This window comes from Semicossyphus pulcher, unplaced genomic scaffold, assembly GCF_022749685.1.
Source record: "Semicossyphus pulcher isolate SPU_LCO1_2020_fin unplaced genomic scaffold, fSemPul1.0.p SCAF_2, whole genome shotgun sequence".
NCBI classification, from domain to species: Eukaryota; Metazoa; Chordata; class Actinopteri; order Labriformes; family Labridae; genus Semicossyphus; species Semicossyphus pulcher.
The window spans coordinates 3207501-3228054 of NW_027211693.1; the positions used below are offsets into that span (position 1 = coordinate 3207501).

General features: G+C 49.0%; 1 protein-coding gene across 1 annotated transcript in view; it reads left to right on the plus strand.

The window, feature by feature from the left end:
* Positions 1-20554, plus strand: part of tgfbi (transforming growth factor, beta-induced) — a 28981-nt gene that overhangs the window by 6965 nt on the left and 1462 nt on the right. The window contains exons 3-14 of the mRNA XM_069669421.1: positions 3804-3868; positions 4315-4472; positions 4646-4810; positions 6709-6855; positions 6941-7082; positions 7185-7397; positions 7854-7991; positions 8075-8217; positions 11220-11356; positions 18490-18620; positions 19473-19597; positions 19681-19783. Coding sequence (XP_069525522.1) covers positions 3804-3868; positions 4315-4472; positions 4646-4810; positions 6709-6855; positions 6941-7082; positions 7185-7397; positions 7854-7991; positions 8075-8217; positions 11220-11356; positions 18490-18620; positions 19473-19597; positions 19681-19783 — 1667 coding nt within the window. The remainder of the gene's footprint in view (positions 1-3803; positions 3869-4314; positions 4473-4645; positions 4811-6708; positions 6856-6940; positions 7083-7184; positions 7398-7853; positions 7992-8074; positions 8218-11219; positions 11357-18489; positions 18621-19472; positions 19598-19680; positions 19784-20554) is intronic.

Consider the following 20554-nt stretch of genomic DNA (forward strand, 5'->3'; position numbering starts at 1 on the left):
GCCTCCATTGATTCCAAGCTTCACCTGCTGCTCGTCATCCAACACATCACACTGTTTAATGTCGTGTTTATAACGCTCCTCATTCTCCTTAAATGATGCAAAATACAATCAATACATTTTCTGTAATGCAGAGATAGAACGAGCAAACAGAGGAACACGTTACTGATGTGTTTATTAAGAAGCGTCTCTGCTCGCTTCATATCAGATTTCTTTATTAGTGTGTTTCCAGCATGACGTTCTCACTTCCTGTCCGCCTCCACAGCTTCTTCTTTCGTTTCTCCAGAACAGATTACATCAACATCCTGAGGATCTCATTCTGTCTTGAATGTGCTCAGAGACTCTTCAGGTTGATTTTGGAGCATTGTCAGGTTTGACTGAATCACAGAGTGACGGACGCCTGCAGACTGAACTTTAAGAAGTCTTTTTCTCTGCTGGAAGTTTCCGGAACGTTTCCCTCGAGCTGCTCGACCCCGCCGCCTGAATTACTGCGACCTCGCTCTCTTTGATTAGTCAGAATCCACAGCGGCCATCTTTGTTTATGTGCAGACCAAAAGGGAGTCGAGTTTCCATCTGGTTTGATAATCAGTCCAGTGTGTGCCAACACACACCCACAGTGACAGGCACACGCACACACACGCACACACAGTCGGTATCTGATCTCCATCTGTTGATATTTTTCAGCTGTGATATGAAGCTGCAGAGTTTCTTCTTTTCTGTCTCTGTGTGATCTTTTTTTTATTAAAGAAGCGAGACTTAAGCCTGAGACTGAAACACCTGAAAGGTCTGCCACACCTGAGAGACCGAAGATGCATGAGACTCCAGACCTGAAAGAATGAAAGAGAAAGCCTGAGACACCTGAGTCTTGATAGACTTGATATACCTGAGACTTGGTAGACTTGATAGACCTGAGACACCTGAGACTTGATAGTCCTGAGACACCTGAGACTTGGTAGACTTGGTAGGCTTGATAGACCTGAGACACCTGAGACTTGGTAGACTTGATAGACCTGAGACACCTGAGACACCTGAGACTTGATAGTCCTGAGACACCTGAGACACCTGAGACTTGATAGTCCTGAGACACCTGAGACTTGGTAGGCTTGATAGACCTGAGACACCTGAGACTTGATAGTCCTGAGACACCTGAGACTTGGTAGACTTGGTAGACTTGGTAGATTTGATAGACCTGAGACACCTGAGACTTGGTAGACTTGGTAGGCTTGATAGACCTGAGACACCTGAGACTTGGTAGACTTGGTAGGCTTGATAGACCTGAGACACCTGAGACTTGGTAGACTTGATAGACCTGAGACACCTGAGACACCTGAGACTTGATAGTCCTGAGACACCTGAGACACCTGAGACTTGATAGTCCTGAGACACCTGAGACTTGGTAGGCTTGATAGACCTGAGACACCTGAGACTTGATAGTCCTGAGACACCTGAGACTTGGTAGACTTGGTAGGCTTGATAGACCTGAGACACCTGAGACTTGGTAGACTTGATAGACCTGAGACACCTGAGACTTGATAGACTTGGTAGATTTGATAGACCTGAGACACCTGAGACTTGATAGACTTGGTAGATTTGATAGACCTGAGACACCTGAGACTTGGTAGACTTGGTAGACTTGATAGACCTGAGACACCTGAGACTTGGTAGACTTGATAGACCTGAGACACCTGAGACACCTGAGACTTGATAGACTTGGTAGACTTGATAGACCTGAGACACCTGAGACTTGGTAGACTTGATAGACCTGAGACACCTGAGACTTGGTAGACTTGGTAGACTTGATAGACCTGAGACACCTGAGACTTGGTAGACTTGGTAGACTTGGTAGACCTGAGACACCTGAGACTTGATAGACTTGGTAGACTTGGTAGACTTGATAGACCTGAGACACCTGAGACTTGGTAGACTTGATAGACCTGAGACACCTGAGACTTGGTAGACTTGATAGACCTGAGACAGCTGAGACTTGATAGACTTGGTAGACTTGATAGACCTGAGACAGCTGAGACTTGGTAGACTTGGTAGACTTGATAGACCTGAGACACCTAAGACTTGATAGACTTGGTAGACTTGATAGACCTGAGACAGCTGAGACTTGATAGACTTGGTAGACTTGATAGACCTGAGACTTGGTAGACTTGGTAGATTTGATAGACCTGAGACACCTGAGACTTGGTAGACTTGGTAGACTTGATAGGCCTGAGACACCTGAGACTTGATAGACTTGGTAGATTTGATAGACCTGAGACTTGGTAGACTTGGTAGACTTGGTAGATTTGATAGACCTGAGACACCTGAGACTTGATAGACTTGGTAGACTTGATAGACCTGAGACACCTGAGACTTGGTAGACTTGGTAGACTTGATAGACCTGAGACCTCATAAATGTGAAAAGAAGAAACTTTGTCAGTGAGGCTCTGTGACATTTTATTTTGTAGGGAACAGGAAGTGAGGGCCCGCTGGAGGCTCCTGGTGGTGCAGTGTTTGTGCTGGCAGTAGGTGTGGGTCTTCCCCCCGTCAGGCGCCTGGCAGCAGATTCTTCTTCTCTCTGAGGAAATGAGCTTTATGAGCCCAGACGGCTGAGACACATTTATTATGGAAATCTCTACAGGAAGTCACAAAGGGCTGCGCTCGGCCTGCACGCTTCATTACTGCACACATGTGCCCTTAGCTGCTCAGAGTCCTCCTGTAACACTCTAATGTTTATTTCTACTGTAGAAACAGCGAGTCTGAAGCTGACTGACAGCTCAGACGCTTTGTATTTGTTTTAGTCCAAAGTCAGTCGTTTCTGATCCATGTGACTGCACTGACCCCGCAGACTAACTCTCCTCATTCATCTAGTTCTCATTTTTTACTCTGAATCACTGCTGTTGTTGTGTGCCTAGCCTAGCATTAGCATTAGTGTTAGCATCAGCATAGCTGGCTGTTTCTGCGCTGCTGGATAGCTGAACATTCAGAAGCTAATCACTAACACACAGCACACTGTGATACATGCAACAGCAGGGTGTTTCGTTGTTGCTTCCTGTTAAAGTCTCAGTGAATCAAACTGACTTTAGTCCATAAATCATCAGATAGCTTTTGTGGCGTAGACACAATGTTATTGAGTTAAAGATGCTTCTTTAAAGAGGCGGAGCTTCTTACCAGGAGATATAATTTGCTGTTGATTCTGCAGAAACATTGATGTCGTTAAATTAAATGTTATATATTAAAACAGAGAAAGTTATGCCAAATGTTGTTGGAGTAAAACTTTGCTTTTGGCTCTAAGCTGTCCTGAGTCCAGTTTGAGTCCTGAGAAGGATCCGGACCCCCGTCAGACATTCTGGCTCTAAGCAACAGTTTCCTCTGGATAATTAAATAACGTTTACTGTCATGTAAACCCGACTGTTATGGTAAGCTTTGTGTTTGTCATGGAAACAGTTGGACTGTACCTGTAGATTCTCACAGTCTCATAACTTTATTAGCATCATTATGCACAGACAGGAATTTATGTGTCTGCCTGCAGCCGAAATATTACAGAGATGTTACGAGCTCTCAGGTGGAAACTGAGAGTTTTATAGAGCGACGTGCAGGTTTAACTCCTGAGGCTGAGGCGTGCAGAACACGACGCCGAGAGGGGTCTGAGGGGGACTCTGCCCCCTGCAGGAGGGAGGAGCACAACGAGTCAGGAGGAGGAGAACGACTCAGGAGGGGGAAGGGGGAGGGAGGTGTTGTGAAGACTTTGTGATGGCAGTTTAATAGGGGACAGGAAGTAGCATCCTCATGTGTCCTCTGGTGTTTTCTTGCTGCAGGGTGATCACCTACGAGTGCTGTCCTGGTTATGAGAAGATTCCTGGAGAGAAGGGCTGTCCTGCTGGTATGACCTCTGACCTCTGACCCCTGACACAAACACAATGCATAACTCAGAGCCTGTGGCTTTCTTTGTTATTACAGGCAGAAAATACAAAATGAATGCAGCAATAATGAAAACCATCTGAGTGTTAAAGACAAAGTTATTCTAGGTTGTAATGAGAGACCTGATCACTAAATGTTTCAGTACAGACTAAACACACTTGGATCTGTCTCTGTAAACAAAGTTTACGTTTCTACTCTTTAATGGAAAATAGAGGAGATAAAACAGATCCCCTCCCTCTGCATACAGTCATGTCACAGTTGCATTGTGGGTGTTCTCCATGTTTGTTGTTGATAAAGCTGTGCAGACAAACAGGAGGATCACTCAGTTTATTTCAGCTGCAGCAAACAGGTTCTTTGTTTGCTGCTTATGATTATTTGTTGTGTGTGTGTGTGTGTGTGTGTCTTCAGCGCTGCCTCTGGTGAACATCTACAACACTTTGGGCGTGGTCGGAGCCTCCACCACTCAGATGTACTCTGAACGAGCAAATCTGAAGGAGGAGATCGAAGGTCCAGGAAGCTTCACCTTCTTCGCCCCGAGCAACGAGGCCTGGGCCGCTCTGCCAACAGTCAGTACACTCACACACACACAGTCACACACACACACACACACACACACACACACACACTGCCCTGCAGACAGTCAGTACACTCACTCCTGACAGTGGTTATAGTAGGCTGTATCCCTGTGTCTTGTTGTTTTCCTTGTGCTCACACTCTGGTTGTTGTTGTTGTGTTGCAGGAGATCCTTGACGCTCTGGTGAGCAACGTGAACATCGAGCTGCTGAACGCTCTTCATTACCACATGGTGAACAGTCGCCTGACCTCCGAGGAGCTCAAACACGGATCCTCCTTCGCATCCATGTACCAGGACTTTCCCGTCCACATCCACCACTACTCCAACGGGGTCAGTAATACACTGTAACACACTCTGTAACACACTGTAACACTCTGTAACACACTGTGACGCTCTGCAACACACTCTGTAACACACTGTGACGCTCTGTAACACTCTCTGTAACACACTGTGACGCTCTGTAACACACTCTGTAGCACACTGTAAACACTGTAACACTCTGTAAAACACTCTGTAACACACTCTGTTACGCTCTGTAACACACTGTAATGCTCTGTAACGCTCTGTCACACTCTGTAACACATTATGTAACACTCTGTAACACGCTGTAACACTCTGTAACACACTGTAACACACTGTAACACACTCTGTAACACACTATGTAACACACACTGTAAACACTGTAACACTCTGTAACACACTCTGTAACGCTCTGTAACACTCTGTAGCACACTCTGTAACACACTGTAGTGCTGTAAAACTGTGTAACACTCTGTAACACACTGTAACACTCTATAACACACTGTAACACTCTGTAACACACTCTGTAACACACTGTAACACTCTGTAACACACTCTGTAACACACTCTGTAACACACTGTAACACTCTGTAACACACTCTGTAACACACTCTGTAGCACACTGTAAACACTGTAACACACTGTAACACTCTGTAACACACTGTAACACACTGTAACACACTGTAACACACTCTGTAACACACTATGTAACACACACTGTAAACACTGTAACACTCTGTAGCACACTCTGTAACACACTGTAGTGCTGTAAAACTGTGTAACACTCTGTAACACACTGTAACACTCTATAACACACTGTAACACTCTGTAACACACTCTGTAACACACTGTAACACTCTGTAACACACTCTGTAACACACTCTGTAACACACTCTGTAACACTCTGTAACACTCTGTAAACACAGTAACACTCTGTAACACACTCTGTAACACACTCTGTAACACACTGTAAACACAGTAACACTCTGTAACACACTCTGTAACACACTCTGTAACACACTATGTAACACTCTGTAACACACTCTGTAACACACTGTAAACACAGTAACACACTCTGTAACACACTCTGTAACACACTCTGTAAACACAGTAACACTCTGTAACACACTCTGTAACACACTCTGTAACACACTATGTAACACTCTGTAACACACTCTGTAACACACTGTAAACACAGTAACACACTCTGTAACACACTCTGTAACACACTGTAAACACAGTAACACACTCTGTAACACACTCTGTAACACACTATGTAACACACTCTGTAACACACTATGTAACACTCTGTAACACACTCTGTAACACACTCTGTAACACACTCTGTAACACTCTGTAAACACAGTAACACTCTGTAACACACTCTGTAACACACTCTGTAACACACTCTGTAACACTCTGTAAACACAGTAACACTCTGTAACACACTCTGTAACACACTCTGTAACACTCTGTAACACACTCTGTAACACACTGTAAACACAGTAACACTCTGTAACACACTCTGTAACACACTATGTAACACTCTGTAACACACTCTGTAACACACTGTAAACACAGTAACACTCTGTAAAATACTCTGTAACACACTCTGTAACACACTATGTAACACTCTGTAACACACTCTGTAACACACTGTAAACACAGTAACACTCCGTAAAATACTCTGTAACACACTCTGTAACACACTGTAAACACAGTAACACTCTATAACACACTCTGTAACACACTCTGTAACACTGTAACACACTGATACACACTGTAACAAACTGCACATCCATCACTACTACAACTGACTGACTTTGACATCATGATCAAGGTCAAGTTCATGGTCTCTTCATGAATCTCTGCTATGAAGGTCCATTGACGTCCAGCTCTTACTCTCTCTCTCATGACTTCCTCCTCAGATCGTGACGGTGAACTGCGCTCGTCTCATCAAACCTGACCAACATGCCACCAATGGCATCGTGCACGTCGTCGACCGCGTCATCACTGCCATCTCCAACAACGTGAACACGCTCATCGACATTGAGGATGACCTGGAGACACTGCGAGTGAGTACACCTGTCAATCAACCTGTGACTGTCACTAAAAGCTGGATTACACCTGCAGTGATCGCTTCCTGTGTTTCTGCTTCAGACAGCGATGGCAGCTGCAGGTTTGACTGCCATGTTGGAGAACGAGGGTCAGTACACTATCTTCGCTCCCACCAACGAGGCCTTTGAGAAGATTCCCCAGGAGACCCTGAACAGGATCCTGGGAGACCCCGTTTCTCTGAGAGGTGACCAGCAGGAGGCGCTCCGACACACCCTGTTTTATTTTGTATCATTACACCTGTTAAACTTGACTCTGACGTTCCTCTGCCTGTGTCCGCCTCCCTAAGACCTGCTGAACTACCACATCCTGAAGACCATGCAGTGTGCCGAGTCCATTGTGTCAGGGACGCCAATGGAGACTCTGCAGGGGACCACGCTGGAGGTCGGCTGTGACGGAGACCAGATGACCCTGAATGGGAAGGCCATCATCACCAAGAAAGACCAACTGGGAACCAACGGAGTGATCCACTACATCAACGAGCTGCTCATCCCTGACTCAGGTACTAATACATTCAAATACTACCAATAGTGCTACTACAGCATCTGACACTGACACAGCTGCTGAAGCTACTGCTGCATTAAATACTGAGGGTAATGCTGTTACAATAAGTCAAACAAAACATCAGATTCGTCCACTAAATCAACGAGCTGCTCATCCCTGACTCAGGTATTAATACTCTAATACTGCTTAAGATGCTACTGCTGCACCCAATACTAAAACTACTGCTGCATTTAATACATGGAGCTCTTCAGTCAAACTGCAGCTCAACGCATCCAGACTGAGCGTCATGTTTCTCTGCACATACTGCTTATACTTCTAACACCACATACACTGCACCTGGTACTGAGAGTGCCTCTTTGGAATCTACATGTCTGTTAAATAAAAGTGTTAGCAGAAGTCCCAGTAAAATATTTCTGTCACGTTGGTGTTTAACTTTAGTGTTGGTGTTTTGCAGCTAAAGTTCTGCTGGAGCTAGCTGAAGGTTCGTCTGTTGCAACAGCAGCCAAGCTGTTTGTGGAGGCCGGCCTGACCCCCCACCTGACGGGCTCCGAGGCTCTGACTCTGCTGGCTCCTCTGGACGAAGCCTTCAAAGGTAACATCCTCCTCCTCCTTCCTATGACCTTTGACATCCAGGACTCCGCTCAGTTGTTGTATCTACCTGTGTGTTTGTAACAGGCAGTGTGTCGATGACGCCCAACATAAGGAAGCTGATGACCAACCACATCGTGAAGGAGCAGCTGTCGTCTAAAGCTCTGTATGACGGTCAGGAGCTGGAGACGATGGGAGGACTCAAACTGCGAGTGTTTGTCTACAGAAACGTGAGAACTTGAATGTCTTTGTTCTTCTTCTTGTGTTTCTTTGTTTTTTTGTTGAACATGAGGAGAAAACCTCTGGGTCTTAGCTGCTGTGAGGATGGAGACACTGGATCATGTGGTCTGCAGCAGGTTTGGTTTCATGTTGTGGTTGTTTGAACCAGAAGCTATTTGTTGGTCTGTGAAAATAAAACCAGATTAAGTTTGGTAAGGAGAGGCAGTGATTTTATGTTTCCTGGAAAGAACTCTTTAATTGGCTCAAGCTTTAGATTTTTTCCACATGATGAAAGTCTGAACCTGATGTTAGCGTCTGTCAGTTTGGTGAAGCAGTCTGCTGCTGTGTGAGAACAGTTATTCAGACTGTCGTCTGTTGCCGGACGGATCAGGATCATTCTTCTTCATTGGTCATAAATATGGTCTCTGTCTCCTTGGTGATGATGTCATGAGGTCGCTGAGTTTGTGTCTGTTTTTCATTAATAACTTTAACATGAATCCGTCTGTCTCAGAGGATGAATCTGTGAATCACTTCAGTTTAAAGACGAATGTTCGTTTGATTTGTGGGTTTTTTAATTTTCCTGCTTAATGAGGAAACATCAAACTTTACCTCAATGAAAAGGTTTTCACATGCAGCGTGACTGCATGAATTGTGGTGACTGAGTGACTGCAAGCATCATTACTGTGACCACATGATGTCATCGGATCATCCTGTGGGGATGTGAATCAGAGCCGCCTGCTGAGGCTTCTGATGGACCATATTTGCTGAAATCATTAACAGTTAGAGAACAAACATGATCCACACGAGTACTTGAATCCACTTAGACCCTGTGTAGCTCAGTGTGTGCTGTTACGCACCGATGGAGCCAACAAACGTCAGGCCACAAGGGGGTGACATCACGCTAATCAGAGCGTCTCTATGACCACAGAGGTAAACAAACACTGTCTGTAGAGGAACGTAACAGCAGGACCTTAGATCTGGAGATACCTTTCCCCACTTTCTCTACTGGTCTCTAGTGGTCTCTGCTGGACGTTAGTCATCTTGGCTGGACTTTGGCGGTCTCTGCTGGTCTCTGATGGTCTCTGGTGTTCTCTGATGGTCTCTGCTGGTCTCTGGTGGTCTCTAGTGGTCGCTGGTGGTCGTCTCTGCTGGTCTCTAGCAGTCTCTTCTGATCCCTGGTGGTCTCTGCTGGACGCTAGTCGCCTTGGCTGGTCCTTGATGTTCTCTGCTGGTCTCTGCTGGTTCCTGGTTGTCTCTGCTGGTTGCTAGTCATCTTAGCTGGTCCTTGATGGTCTCTGCTGGTCTCCGGTGGCCTCTGCTGGTCCTTGGTGGTCTCTGCTGGTCGCTAGTCATCGTTGCTGGTCTCTGCTGGTCTCTTTGGGTCTCTGATGGTCTCTGCTGGTACCTGCTGGTCTCTGGGGGTCCCCACAGTGCCTCCACGTGGTTTAGGTCCTGGACTCGTGGGTGGTTCACATTTCTGTGCAGTAATGATCTCTGCAGACCACAAGAAGCTTCCTGCTTCCCACGGCTGCTAAATCTTTCCAGACTGTGTGTGTGTGTGTGTGTGTGTGTGTGTGAGTGTGTGTGTGTGTGTGTGTGTGTGTGTGTGTGTCACATCATTATGTCGTTCTGATGGGTTCTTTGTTCCGTCTCTCATGACTTCATGTTTTCCATTAAAGCTCAAAGTTCAGGATCAGAAATGATTCTGTTTGATTTACACAGAAGCAGAAGATTCACAATCACAGACACTTCTATTATCAAATCGTCTATTTAGTTTTTATTTATCTATTTTTTCTCCTCCTTCATTTAGTGGCAGCAGATACTTTGAGGCTCAGATGTAAATTTCAAAAAACCCAAAACACACCTTTACCTTGAGTCCTTGGCGTGTTGGAGCCCTCAGGTGTCCTTGGCGTGTTGGAGCCCTCAGGTGTCCTTGGCGTGTTGGAGCCCTCAGGTGGGCTCAGTCTGCAGCAGAACAGCTTCTTGTGTCGGTCTGAAGCAGAAAGTTCAGTGACTGTAGTGTTAGTGTTAGTTACGTCTCCTCTCGCCGTTCCTCCTCTACTCTGCTACTCGGGAACAGAACGCTGCAGGAGCCCCATTTGTCAACAGAGCTGTCAATCATGAGGCCACACCCCCTTTCTATAGCATCAAATAACTAATTAAAAGTAAACTTGTGAGAAAAATGAACACTGTGACATAAATCAGCAGGATAAGAACTAACTATAATGACAGAAACCATGTTTGAGAAAAATGTATTTGACTTGTATTTTGATTTTATAGTTTGACTCATGTCCCATCTGTTAATATGGAGGAGGCGGGCTTTATGAGCTATACTGCAGCCAGGCAGCAGGGGGCGACAGAGAGGGTGGAGCTTCAGTTTTGGAATAAGGCCCGCACTGTGACATCTTTGATCTTTATAACTAGGTACCTAAAGAGCAACTTGCAGGTTTGAGACCCCAGTGAATCAATGTGTGGGAAAGTGCTCACATCACAACACTGTACAGTTTATCACACACCAAACGCTGTAACACATCATGAGTAGTGAAGTGAGGAGAAGTGGGAGCATTAATACTTACCCATTATAGTTACTAATGATTTTACGCTGCCACAGTGGTGTGAGAGAGAGAGGGAGAGAGAGGCAGAGAGAGCGAGTTTCTTCTTATACTCTAATTTGGAGTTAGCAAACTTTTAAAATCAAGAATCATGGTACACACTACACAGCTCACGTTTTCACGAGCTGAATCTCTGACGGATCCACGACTGTAGGTCGCTCCAGGAGCAGAACCAGAGGCTGCAGCTGACGGTGAACCTGATGCTGTGTGTATTGAAGGGAGCATAAATGAAATTTTAAAAAAAAGCTTCTCTGTAACAGCCTGGTTCATATATTCTCTCCACACTCTAAGTTCAGACTTTTCTCCGCTGCAGGAGATCAGGAGGTGAAGTATTTGTCCTGTGTTACTCTGAACCTGCTTCTTCTCAGGCTTCATGGTTCTGTTCCTCTGTGTGTTCGTAGAACCTGTGCATCGAGAATGCCTGCATCGCTGCTCACGACAAGACAGGCCGATACGCCACCATGTTCACCGTGGACAAAGTCCTCACCCCCCCGATGGGGACGGTCATGGACGTGCTGAAGGCAGATGACCGCTTCAGGTGAGTTCATGTCCTCAGCTGTTTGTGTTCCTGCTGACCTCTGAACAGGATCATGTGTGGAGAACACGCGAGATGTCCTGCAGACACAAGCCTGTGTCTCCTCTGAGCTCTCATGAGTCTCAGGTGTTCAGGACGTTCCAGGGAGTTTTGGGTTTTAATGATGAGTTCATCTGTGATGTTTCAAACAGGCTCCATCAGCACCTCCTCCTCCTCCTCCTCCTCTCTGGGTTTTCTCAGGCTCCTGCAGGAAGTTCTCTCAGCTGTGTGTTGAAACGATTGAAACGATTGTCTGTGAGTCTTTGAGGTCTGTGAGGTCCGTGAGGTCTTTGAGGTCTGTGAGGTCTGTGAGGGTCTGTGAGGATCTGTGAGGATCTGTGAGGTCTGTGAGGATCTGTGAGGTCTGTGAGGGTCTGTGAGGGTCTGTGAGGGTCCATTAGGTCTGTTAGGTCTGTGAGGGTCTGTGAGGGTCTGTGAGGTCTGTGAGGGTCTGTGAGGTCTGTGAGGTCTGTTAGGGTCTGTGAGGTCTGTGAGGTCTGTGAGGGTCTGTGAGGTCTGTGAGGTCTGTGAGGGTCTATTAGGTCTTTGAGGGTCTGTGAGGGTCTGTCAGGGTCTGTGAGGGTCTGTGAGGTCTGTGAGGGTCTATTAGGTGTGTGAGGGTCTATTAGGTCTGCGAGGGTCTGTGAGGGTCTGTGAGGTCTGTGAGGTCTGTGAGGGTCTGTGAGGTCTTTGAGGTCTGTGAGGTCTGTGAGGTCTTTGAGGTCTCTGAGGTCTGTGAGGGTCTGTGAGGTCTGTGAGGTCTTTGAGGTCTGTGAGGTCTGTGAGGGTCTGAGAGGTCTGTTAGGGTCTGTGAGGTCTGTGAATTATGTGAGGGTCTGTGAGGATCTGTGAGGATCTGTGAGGTCTGTGAGGATCTGTGAGGGTCTGTGAGGGTCTGTGAGGGTCCATTAGGTCTGTTAGGTCTGTGAGGGTCTGTGAGGTCTGTGAGGTCTGTGAGGTCTGTGAGGGTCTATTAGGTCTTTGAGGGTCTGTGAGGGTCTGTCAGGGTCTGTCAGGGTCTGTGAGGGTCTGTGAGGTCTGTGAGGGTCTGTGAGGGTCTATTAGGTCTGTGAGGGTCTGTGAGGGTCTGTAAGGTCTGTGAGGGTCTGTCAGGGTCTGTGAGGGTCTGTGAGGTCTGTGAGGGTCTGTGAGGGTCTATTAGGTCTGTGAGGGTCTGTGAGGGTCTGTAAGGTCTGTGAGGGTCTGTGAGGTCTGTGAGGTCTGTTAGGGTCTGTGAGGTCTGTGAGGTCTGTGATGATCTGTGAGGTCTGTGAGGGTCTGCTAGGTCTGTGAGGGTCTGTGAGGTCTGTGAGGGTCTGTTAGGTCTGTGAGGGTCTGTGAGGGTCTGTGAGGTCTGTGAGGGTCTTTTAGGTCTGTGAGGATCTATTAGGTCTGTGAGGGTCTGTGAGGGTCTGTGAGGTCCTGTGAGGTCTGTGAGGTCTGTGAGCGTCTGCTAGGTCTGTTAGGTCTGTGAGGGTCTGTGAGGTCTGTGAGGGTCTGCTAGGTCTGTGAGGGTCTGTGAGGGTCCATTAGGTCTGCGAGGGTCTGTCAGGGTCTGTGAGGGTCTGTGAGGGTCTGAGAGGTCTGTGAGGGTCTGAGAGGTCTGTGAGGTCTGTGAGGTCTGTTAGGTCTGTGAGGGTCTGTGAGGTCTGTGAGGGTCTGTGAGGTCTGTGAGGTCTGTTAGGTCTGTGAGGGTCTGTGAGGGTCTGTTAGGTCTGTGAGGGTCTGTGAGGGTCTGTGAGGTCTGTGAGGGTCTGAGAGGTCTGTGAGGGTCTGTGAGGTCTGTGATGGTCTGTGAGGTCTGTGAGGGTCTATTAGGTGTGTGAGGGTCTATTAGGTCTGCGAGGGTCTGTGAGGTCTGTGAGGGTCTGTGAGGTCTGTGAGGTCTGTGAGTGTCTGGGAGGTCTGTGAGGGTCTGGGAGGTCTGTGAGGGTCTGTGAGGTCTGGGAAGGTCTGTGAGGTCTGTGAGGGTCTGTGAGGGTCTGTGAGGGTCTATTAGGTCTGTGAGGGTCTGTGAGGGTCTGTTAGGTCTGTGAGGGTCTGTGAGGTCTGTGAGGTCTGTGAAGTCTGTGAGGTCTGTTAGGGTCTGTGAGGTCTGTGAGGATCTGTGAGGTCTGTGAGGGTCTGAGAGGGTCTGTGAGGTCTGTGAGGGTCTGTGAGGTCTGTGAGGGTCTATTAGGTCTGTGAGGGTCTAAGAGGGTCTGTGAGGTCTGTGAGGGTCTGTGAGGTCTGTGAGGGTCTATTAGGTGTGTGAGGGTCTATTAGGTCTGCGAGGGTCTGTGAGGGTCTGTGAGGTCTGTGAGTGTCTGGGAGGTCTGTGAGGGTCTGTGAGGTCTGTGAGGGTCTGTGATGTCTGGGAAGGTCTGTGAGGTCTGTGAGGGTCTGTGAGGGTCTGTGAGGGTCTATTAGGTCTGTGAGGGTCTGTGAGGGTCTGTGAGGGTCTGTTAGGTCTGTGAGGGTCTGTGAGGTCTGTGAGGTCTGTGAAGTCTGTGAGGTCTGTTAGGGTCTGTGAGGTCTGTGAGGATCTGTGAGGTCTGTGAGGGTCTAAGAGGGTCTGTGAGGTCTGTGAGGGTCTATTAGGTCTGTGAGGGTCTAAGAGGGTCTGTGAGGTCTGTGAGGGTCTGAGAGGTCTGTGAGGGTCTGTGAGGTCTGTGAGGGTCTATTAGGTGTGTGAGGGTCTATTAGGTCTGCGAGGGTCTGTGAGGGTCTGTGAGGTCTGTGAGTGTCTGGGAGGTCTGTGAGGGTCTGTGAGGTCTGTTAGGGTCTGTGAGGTCTGGGAAGGTCTGTGAGGTCTGTGAGGGTCTGTGAGGGTCTGTGAGGGTCCATTAGGTCTGTGAGGGTCTGTCAGGGTCTGTGAGGGTCTGTGAGGGTCTGAGAGGTCTGTGAGGGTCTGAGAGGTCTGTGAGGGTCTGTCAGGGTCTGTGAGGGTCTGTGAGGTCTGTGAGGTCTGTGAGGTCTGTTAGGTCTGTGAGGGTCTGTGAGGTCTGTGAGGGTCTGTGAGGGTCTGTGAGGGTCTATTAGGTCTGTGAGGGTCTGTGAGGGTCTGTGAGGGTCTGTGAGGTCTGTGAGGGTCTGTGAGGTCTGTGAGGTCTGTGAGGGTCTAAGAGGGTCTGTGAGGTCTGTGAGGGTCTGAGAGGTCTGTGAGGGTCTGTGAGGTCTGTGAGGGTCTATTAGGTGTGTGAGGGTCTATTAGGTCTGCGAGGGTCTGTGAGGTCTGTGAGGGTCTGTGAGGTCTGTGAGTGTCTGGGAGGTCTGTGAGGGTCTGTGAGGTCTGTTAGGGTCTGTGAGGTCTGGGAAGGTCTGTGAGGTCTGTGAGGGTCTGTGAGGGTCTGTGAGGGTCTATTAGGTCTGTGAGGGTCTGTGAGGGTCTGTGAGGGTCTGTTAGGTCTGTGAGGGTCTGTGAGGTCTGGGAAGGTCTGTGAGGTCTGTGAGGGTCTGTGAGGGTCTGTGAGGGTCTATTAGGTCTGTGAGGGTCTGTGAGGGTCTGTTAGGTCTGTTAGGGTCTGTGAGGTCTGTGAGGTCTGTGAAGTCTGTGAGGTCTGTTAGGGTCTGTGAGGTCTGTGAGGATCTGTGAGGTCTGTGAGGGTCTAAGAGGGTCTGTGAGGTCTGTGAGGGTCTGAGAGGTCTGTGAGGGTCTGTGAGGTCTGTGAGGGTCTATTAGGTCTGTGAGGGTCTGAGAGGTCTGTGAGGGTCTGTGAGGTCTGTGAGGTCTGTGAGGGTCTATTAGGTGTGTGAGGGTCTATTAGGTCTGCGAGGGTCTGTGAGGGTCTGTGAGGTCTGTGAGTGTCTGGGAGGTCTGTGAGGGTCTGTGAGGTCTGTGAGGGTCTGTGATGTCTGGGAAGGTCTGTGAGGTCTGTGAGGGTCTGTGAGGGTCTGTGAGGGTCTATTAGGTCTGTGAGGGTCTGTGAGGGTCTGTGAGGGTCTGTTAGGTCTGTGAGGGTCTGTGAGGTCTGTGAGGTCTGTGAAGTCTGTGAGGTCTGTTAGGGTCTGTGAGGTCTGTGAGGATCTGTGAGGTCTGTGAGGGTCTAAGAGGGTCTGTGAGGTCTGTGAGGGTCTATTAGGTCTGTGAGGGTCTAAGAGGGTCTGTGAGGTCTGTGAGGGTCTGAGAGGTCTGTGAGGGTCTGTGAGGTCTGTGAGGGTCTATTAGGTGTGTGAGGGTCTATTAGGTCTGCGAGGGTCTGTGAGGGTCTGTGAGGTCTGTGAGTGTCTGGGAGGTCTGTGAGGGTCTGTGAGGTCTGTTAGGGTCTGTGAGGTCTGGGAAGGTCTGTGAGGTCTGTGAGGGTCTGTGAGGGTCTGTGAGGGTCCATTAGGTCTGTGAGGGTCTGTCAGGGTCTGTGAGGGTCTGTGAGGGTCTGAGAGGTCTGTGAGGGTCTGAGAGGTCTGTGAGGGTCTGTCAGGGTCTGTGAGGGTCTGTGAGGTCTGTGAGGTCTGTGAGGTCTGTTAGGTCTGTGAGGGTCTGTGAGGTCTGTGAGGGTCTGTGAGGGTCTGTGAGGGTCTATTAGGTCTGTGAGGGTCTGTGAGGGTCTGTGAGGTCTGTGAGGGTCTGTGAGGTCTGTGAGGTCTGTGAGGGTCTAAGAGGGTCTGTGAGGTCTGTGAGGGTCTGAGAGGTCTGTGAGGGTCTGTGAGGTCTGTGAGGGTCTATTAGGTGTGTGAGGGTCTATTAGGTCTGCGAGGGTCTGTGAGGTCTGTGAGGGTCTGTGAGGTCTGTGAGTGTCTGGGAGGTCTGTGAGGGTCTGTGAGGTCTGTTAGGGTCTGTGAGGTCTGGGAAGGTCTGTGAGGTCTGTGAGGGTCTGTGAGGGTCTGTGAGGGTCTATTAGGTCTGTGAGGGTCTGTGAGGGTCTGTGAGGGTCTGTTAGGTCTGTGAGGGTCTGTGAGGTCTGGGAAGGTCTGTGAGGTCTGTGAGGGTCTGTGAGGGTCTGTGAGGGTCTATTAGGTCTGTGAGGGTCTGTGAGGGTCTGTTAGGTCTGTTAGGGTCTGTGAGGTCTGTGAGGTCTGTGAAGTCTGTGAGGTCTGTTAGGGTCTGTGAGGTCTGTGAGGATCTGTGAGGTCTGTGAGGGTCTAAGAGGGTCTGTGAGGTCTGTGAGGGTCTGAGAGGTCTGTGAGGGTCTGTGAGGTCTGTGAGGGTCTATTAGGTCTGTGAGGGTCTGAGAGGTCTGTGAGGGTCTGTGAGGTCTGTGAGGGTCTATTAGGTGTGTGAGGGTCTATTAGGTCTGCGAGGGTCTGTGAGGGTCTGTGAGGTCTGTGAGTGTCTGGGAGGTCTGTGAGGGTCTGTGAGGTCTGTTAGGGTCTGTGAGGTCTGGGAAGGTCTGTGAGGTCTGTGAGGGTCTGTGAGGGTCTGTGAGGGTCTGAGAGGTCTGTGAGGTCTGTGAGGGTCTGAGAGGTCTGTGAGGGTCTGTGAGGGTCTGAGAGGTCTTTGAGGGTCTGTGAGGATCTGTGAGGGTCTGTGAGGTCTGTGAGGGTCTCTCAGGGTCTGTGAGGGTCTGTGAGGTCCGTGAGGTCTGTGAGGTCTGTTAGGTCTGTGAGGGTCTGTGAGGTCTGTGAGGGTCTGTCAGGGTCTGTGAGGGTCTGTGAGGTCTGTGAGGGTCTATTAGGTGTGTGAGGGTCTATTAGGTCTGCGAGGGTCTGTGAGGGTCTGTGAGGTCTGTGAGGTCTGTGAGGGTCTGTGAGGTCTTTGAGGTCTGTGAGGTCTGTGAGGTCTGTGAGGTCTTTGAGGTCTCTGAGGTCTGTGAGGGTCTGTGAGGTCTGTGAGGTCTTTGAGGTCTGTGAGGTCTGTGAGGGTCTGAGAGGTCTGTTAGGGTATGTGAGGTCTGTGAGTTATGTGAGGGTCTGTGAGGATCTGTGAGGATCTGTGAGGTCTGTGAGGATCTGTGAGGTCTGTTAGGTCTGTGAGGGTCTGTGAGGGTCTGTGAGGTCTGTGAGGGTCTGTGAGGGTCTGTGAGGTCTGTGAGGTCTGTTAGGGTCTGTGAGGTCTGTGAGGTCTGTCAGGGTCTGTGAGGTCTGTGAGGTCTGTGAGGGTCTATTAGGTCTTTGAGGGTCTGTGAGGGTCTGTCAGGGTCTGTGAGGGTCTGTGAGGTCTGTGAGGGTCTGTGAGGGTCTATTAGGTCTGTGAGGGTCTGTGAGGGTCTGTAAGGTCTGTGAGGGTCTGTCAGGGTCTGTGAGGGTCTGTGAGGTCTGTGAGGGTCTGTGAGGGTCTATTAGGTCTGTGAGGGTCTGTGAGGGTCTGTAAGGTCTGTGAGGGTCTGTGAGGTCTGTGAGGGTCCATTAGGTCTTTGAGGGTCTGTGAGGATCTGTGAGGGTCTGTGAGGTCTGTGAGGGTCTCTCAGGGTCTGTGAGGGTCTGTGAGGTCCGTGAGGTCTGTGAGGTCTGTTAGGTCTGTGAGGGTCTGTGAGGTCTGTGAGGGTCTGTGAGGGTCTATTAGGTCTGTGAGGGTCTAATAGCGTCTGTTAGGTCTGTTAGGGTCTGTGAGGGTCTGTGAGGGTCTGAGAGGTCTGTGAGGGTCTGTGAGGTCTGTGAGGGTTTGTCAGGGTCTGTCAGGGTCTGTGAGGTCTGTGAGGTCTGTGAGGATCTGTTAGGTCTGTGAGGGTCTTTGAGGGTCTGTGAGGGTCTGAGAGGTCTGTGAGGGTCTGTGAGGGTCTGAGAGGTCTTTGAGGGTCTGTGAGGATCTGTGAGGGTCTGTGAGGTCTGTGAGGGTCTCTCAGGGTCTGTGAGGGTCTGTGAGGTCTGTGAGGTCTGTGAGGGTCTGTGAGGGTCTATTAGGTCTGTGAGGGTCTATGAGCGTCTGTTGGGTCTGTGAGGGTCTGTGAGGGTCTGTGAGGGTCTCTGAGGGTCTGTGGGGTTCTGTGAGGTCACTTTATCTCAGCAGAAAACAACTGAACCTAAGTTTGAGTTTCAAAAGGCCCTGGTCACACGTTCAGCATGTTAACAGCTGTTAAAGGTGGAGAGAGAACGGAGCTTTGTGGGGGTAAAGTGTGAGTGTGTGTTTTATTGTAACACTCACACGCCTCCTCATGAATGACCGTGTTGTTCTGTAGCTCCTGATATAACATCAGTAAACTGTCCTATCAGAGTGTCTGAATCAAACCCTCCTCTGGTTTCAGTCTGCTGGTCGGAGCCATCCAGACCGCAGGAATGACCGAGCTGCTGAACCAGCAGGGGGCGCTCACCTTCTTCGCTCCCACCAACGACGCCTTCAGTGCCATGTCGCCGCCGGAACTCAACAAGCTGATGCGTGAGTGAGAAACACTACAGTGAGAGAGTGATTGTTTAAACAGCAGCGTGTGTCCACAGGAGGGTCAAAGGATCAGTCCACTTCATTACAACATGAACACAGTCAGAGGCAGCCATGCTGTGTGTCTGTGCTCAGGTGTGAAGTAAACAGAGCCGGTCCGTCTCCTTGTTTGGTCTGGTCCGTCAGAAATATGTTGTTTATGTGACTCACTGTTTTACATAGTGGGAGCAGCAGTCTGCACAGCCTCACTGCAGCCTCATAAAGACGTGCAGGCTGTTAAAGAGTTGGGACACACCAAGCAGAGAGGCTGCAAATAATCAATAATTAAAATAAAGAACTGTATTGTGTTAAAAGGTCCACAGACTGTGAGCAGAGTGTCTGGGCTGAAATAAAACCTGTAATCATTTAAATATCACAACTAAATACCTCATTGACATGCAGTCAGACTGAAAGATTTGACTCCAAATTCATTTGTTCAGTCAGTTTTAAAAACACTTTTTAAAATGATCTTTTCATTCTTTAGATATTCAGTTTTGTTTGCACAACTGAACACTGAACAAACATGTTAGCGACCTGTCAATCACAGGTAGCCCCGCCCTAACCCCTCCCCTCCTCCTGCTCTGTGTGACTCTCAATGGGAGCATCAGTGACTAAATGAACATCATGCTGTGTTGAAGAAGACTTGAAACTAGAGACTGAGACCATAAACTCATTAGGAACATGTTTACTGAGGGAATACATCAGGAGAGGAGGAGGAGCATTTTCTCATAGACTTGTTTTTATCTGCAGTGAGCAGGAAGTGATCACGTCCGTCAACATCTGATGCTTACTTGTTATGTCTCTGTCTCCTAGGTAACCGTCAGGAGCTGTCAGCGGTGCTCAAGTACCACCTGGGGGAGAGTCTGCTGGTCAGCGGGGGGGTCAGCTCTCACACCAGACTCAAACCTCTGCAGGGGGAGAAGCTGGAGCTGGGCGTGGTCAGTCCCTGCTCCTCCTTTAAAATAACTTTATTTAAACCCTGATCAGAGACGATGACGCGCCTGTCTGCTCTGTGTTTCAGAGGAACTACACCGTGTATGTCAACAAGGTGCCGGTGGCCGACGCCGACCTGATGGCGACTAACGGGGTGGTCCACGCCGTCAACAGCATCATCAGACCTCTGCGTGAGTCACAGCGCCACCTTCCCGCTGACCTCTGAACTCTACCTTACACTTTGTATGAACAGAGAGATGAATGATCAGCTGACTCTTTACACAGCACTATGGTGACGCCCAGCTCAGTGTTGATCTGTTTCCTGTTCTGCTTCACTCTCGTAGCGTGGTATTTTCAGAATAAAAGCCTAAAAGAGTCACTGCACACTAAGAGACAGATATTTACGTCAGGAGGAGGTGGAGGTATGAGACGTACACAACACGACGGCAGCATGTGGAAATACAAACTTTAGAGGTATGATTGCTTGTTGCCTCAGCCCTGCGTCCAGTTCCACCCGGTGGCCTCTTGTGGTATTGCAGTGAAAAATCTGCTGCCGCACATTCCCCATAGAGCTCTGTGATAAAGAGACGTGTGTAAAACTGATGACAGGACACCTCCAGCTGCAAAACAAGCTTGATTGAACACGTCGTCATGATGTAAAGTCCACAGGCCAGCAGGAGGACATTACTGAGCATGCTCAGTGGGCTGGATACCCAGGAAGTAAACTTTTCTTGTGGTTGTTTTTCTCCAGTGTTTGGATCCTGGGTCTGAATCATTCATCCGTGAGCCTTCAGCATCACAGCCACCGTTTGTAGCTCAAGTTAAAAGAATTAAACTTCAGCATGCTCTGTGTCGCCCTCCATGAATCTGTTTGTAGTGGCGTCTCTGCTCTGACTCTGTCTGTATCTCAGCACATGATTAAACTGGCTTCACTTCTTCCTGAGGACTCGCAGAGTTTGCGA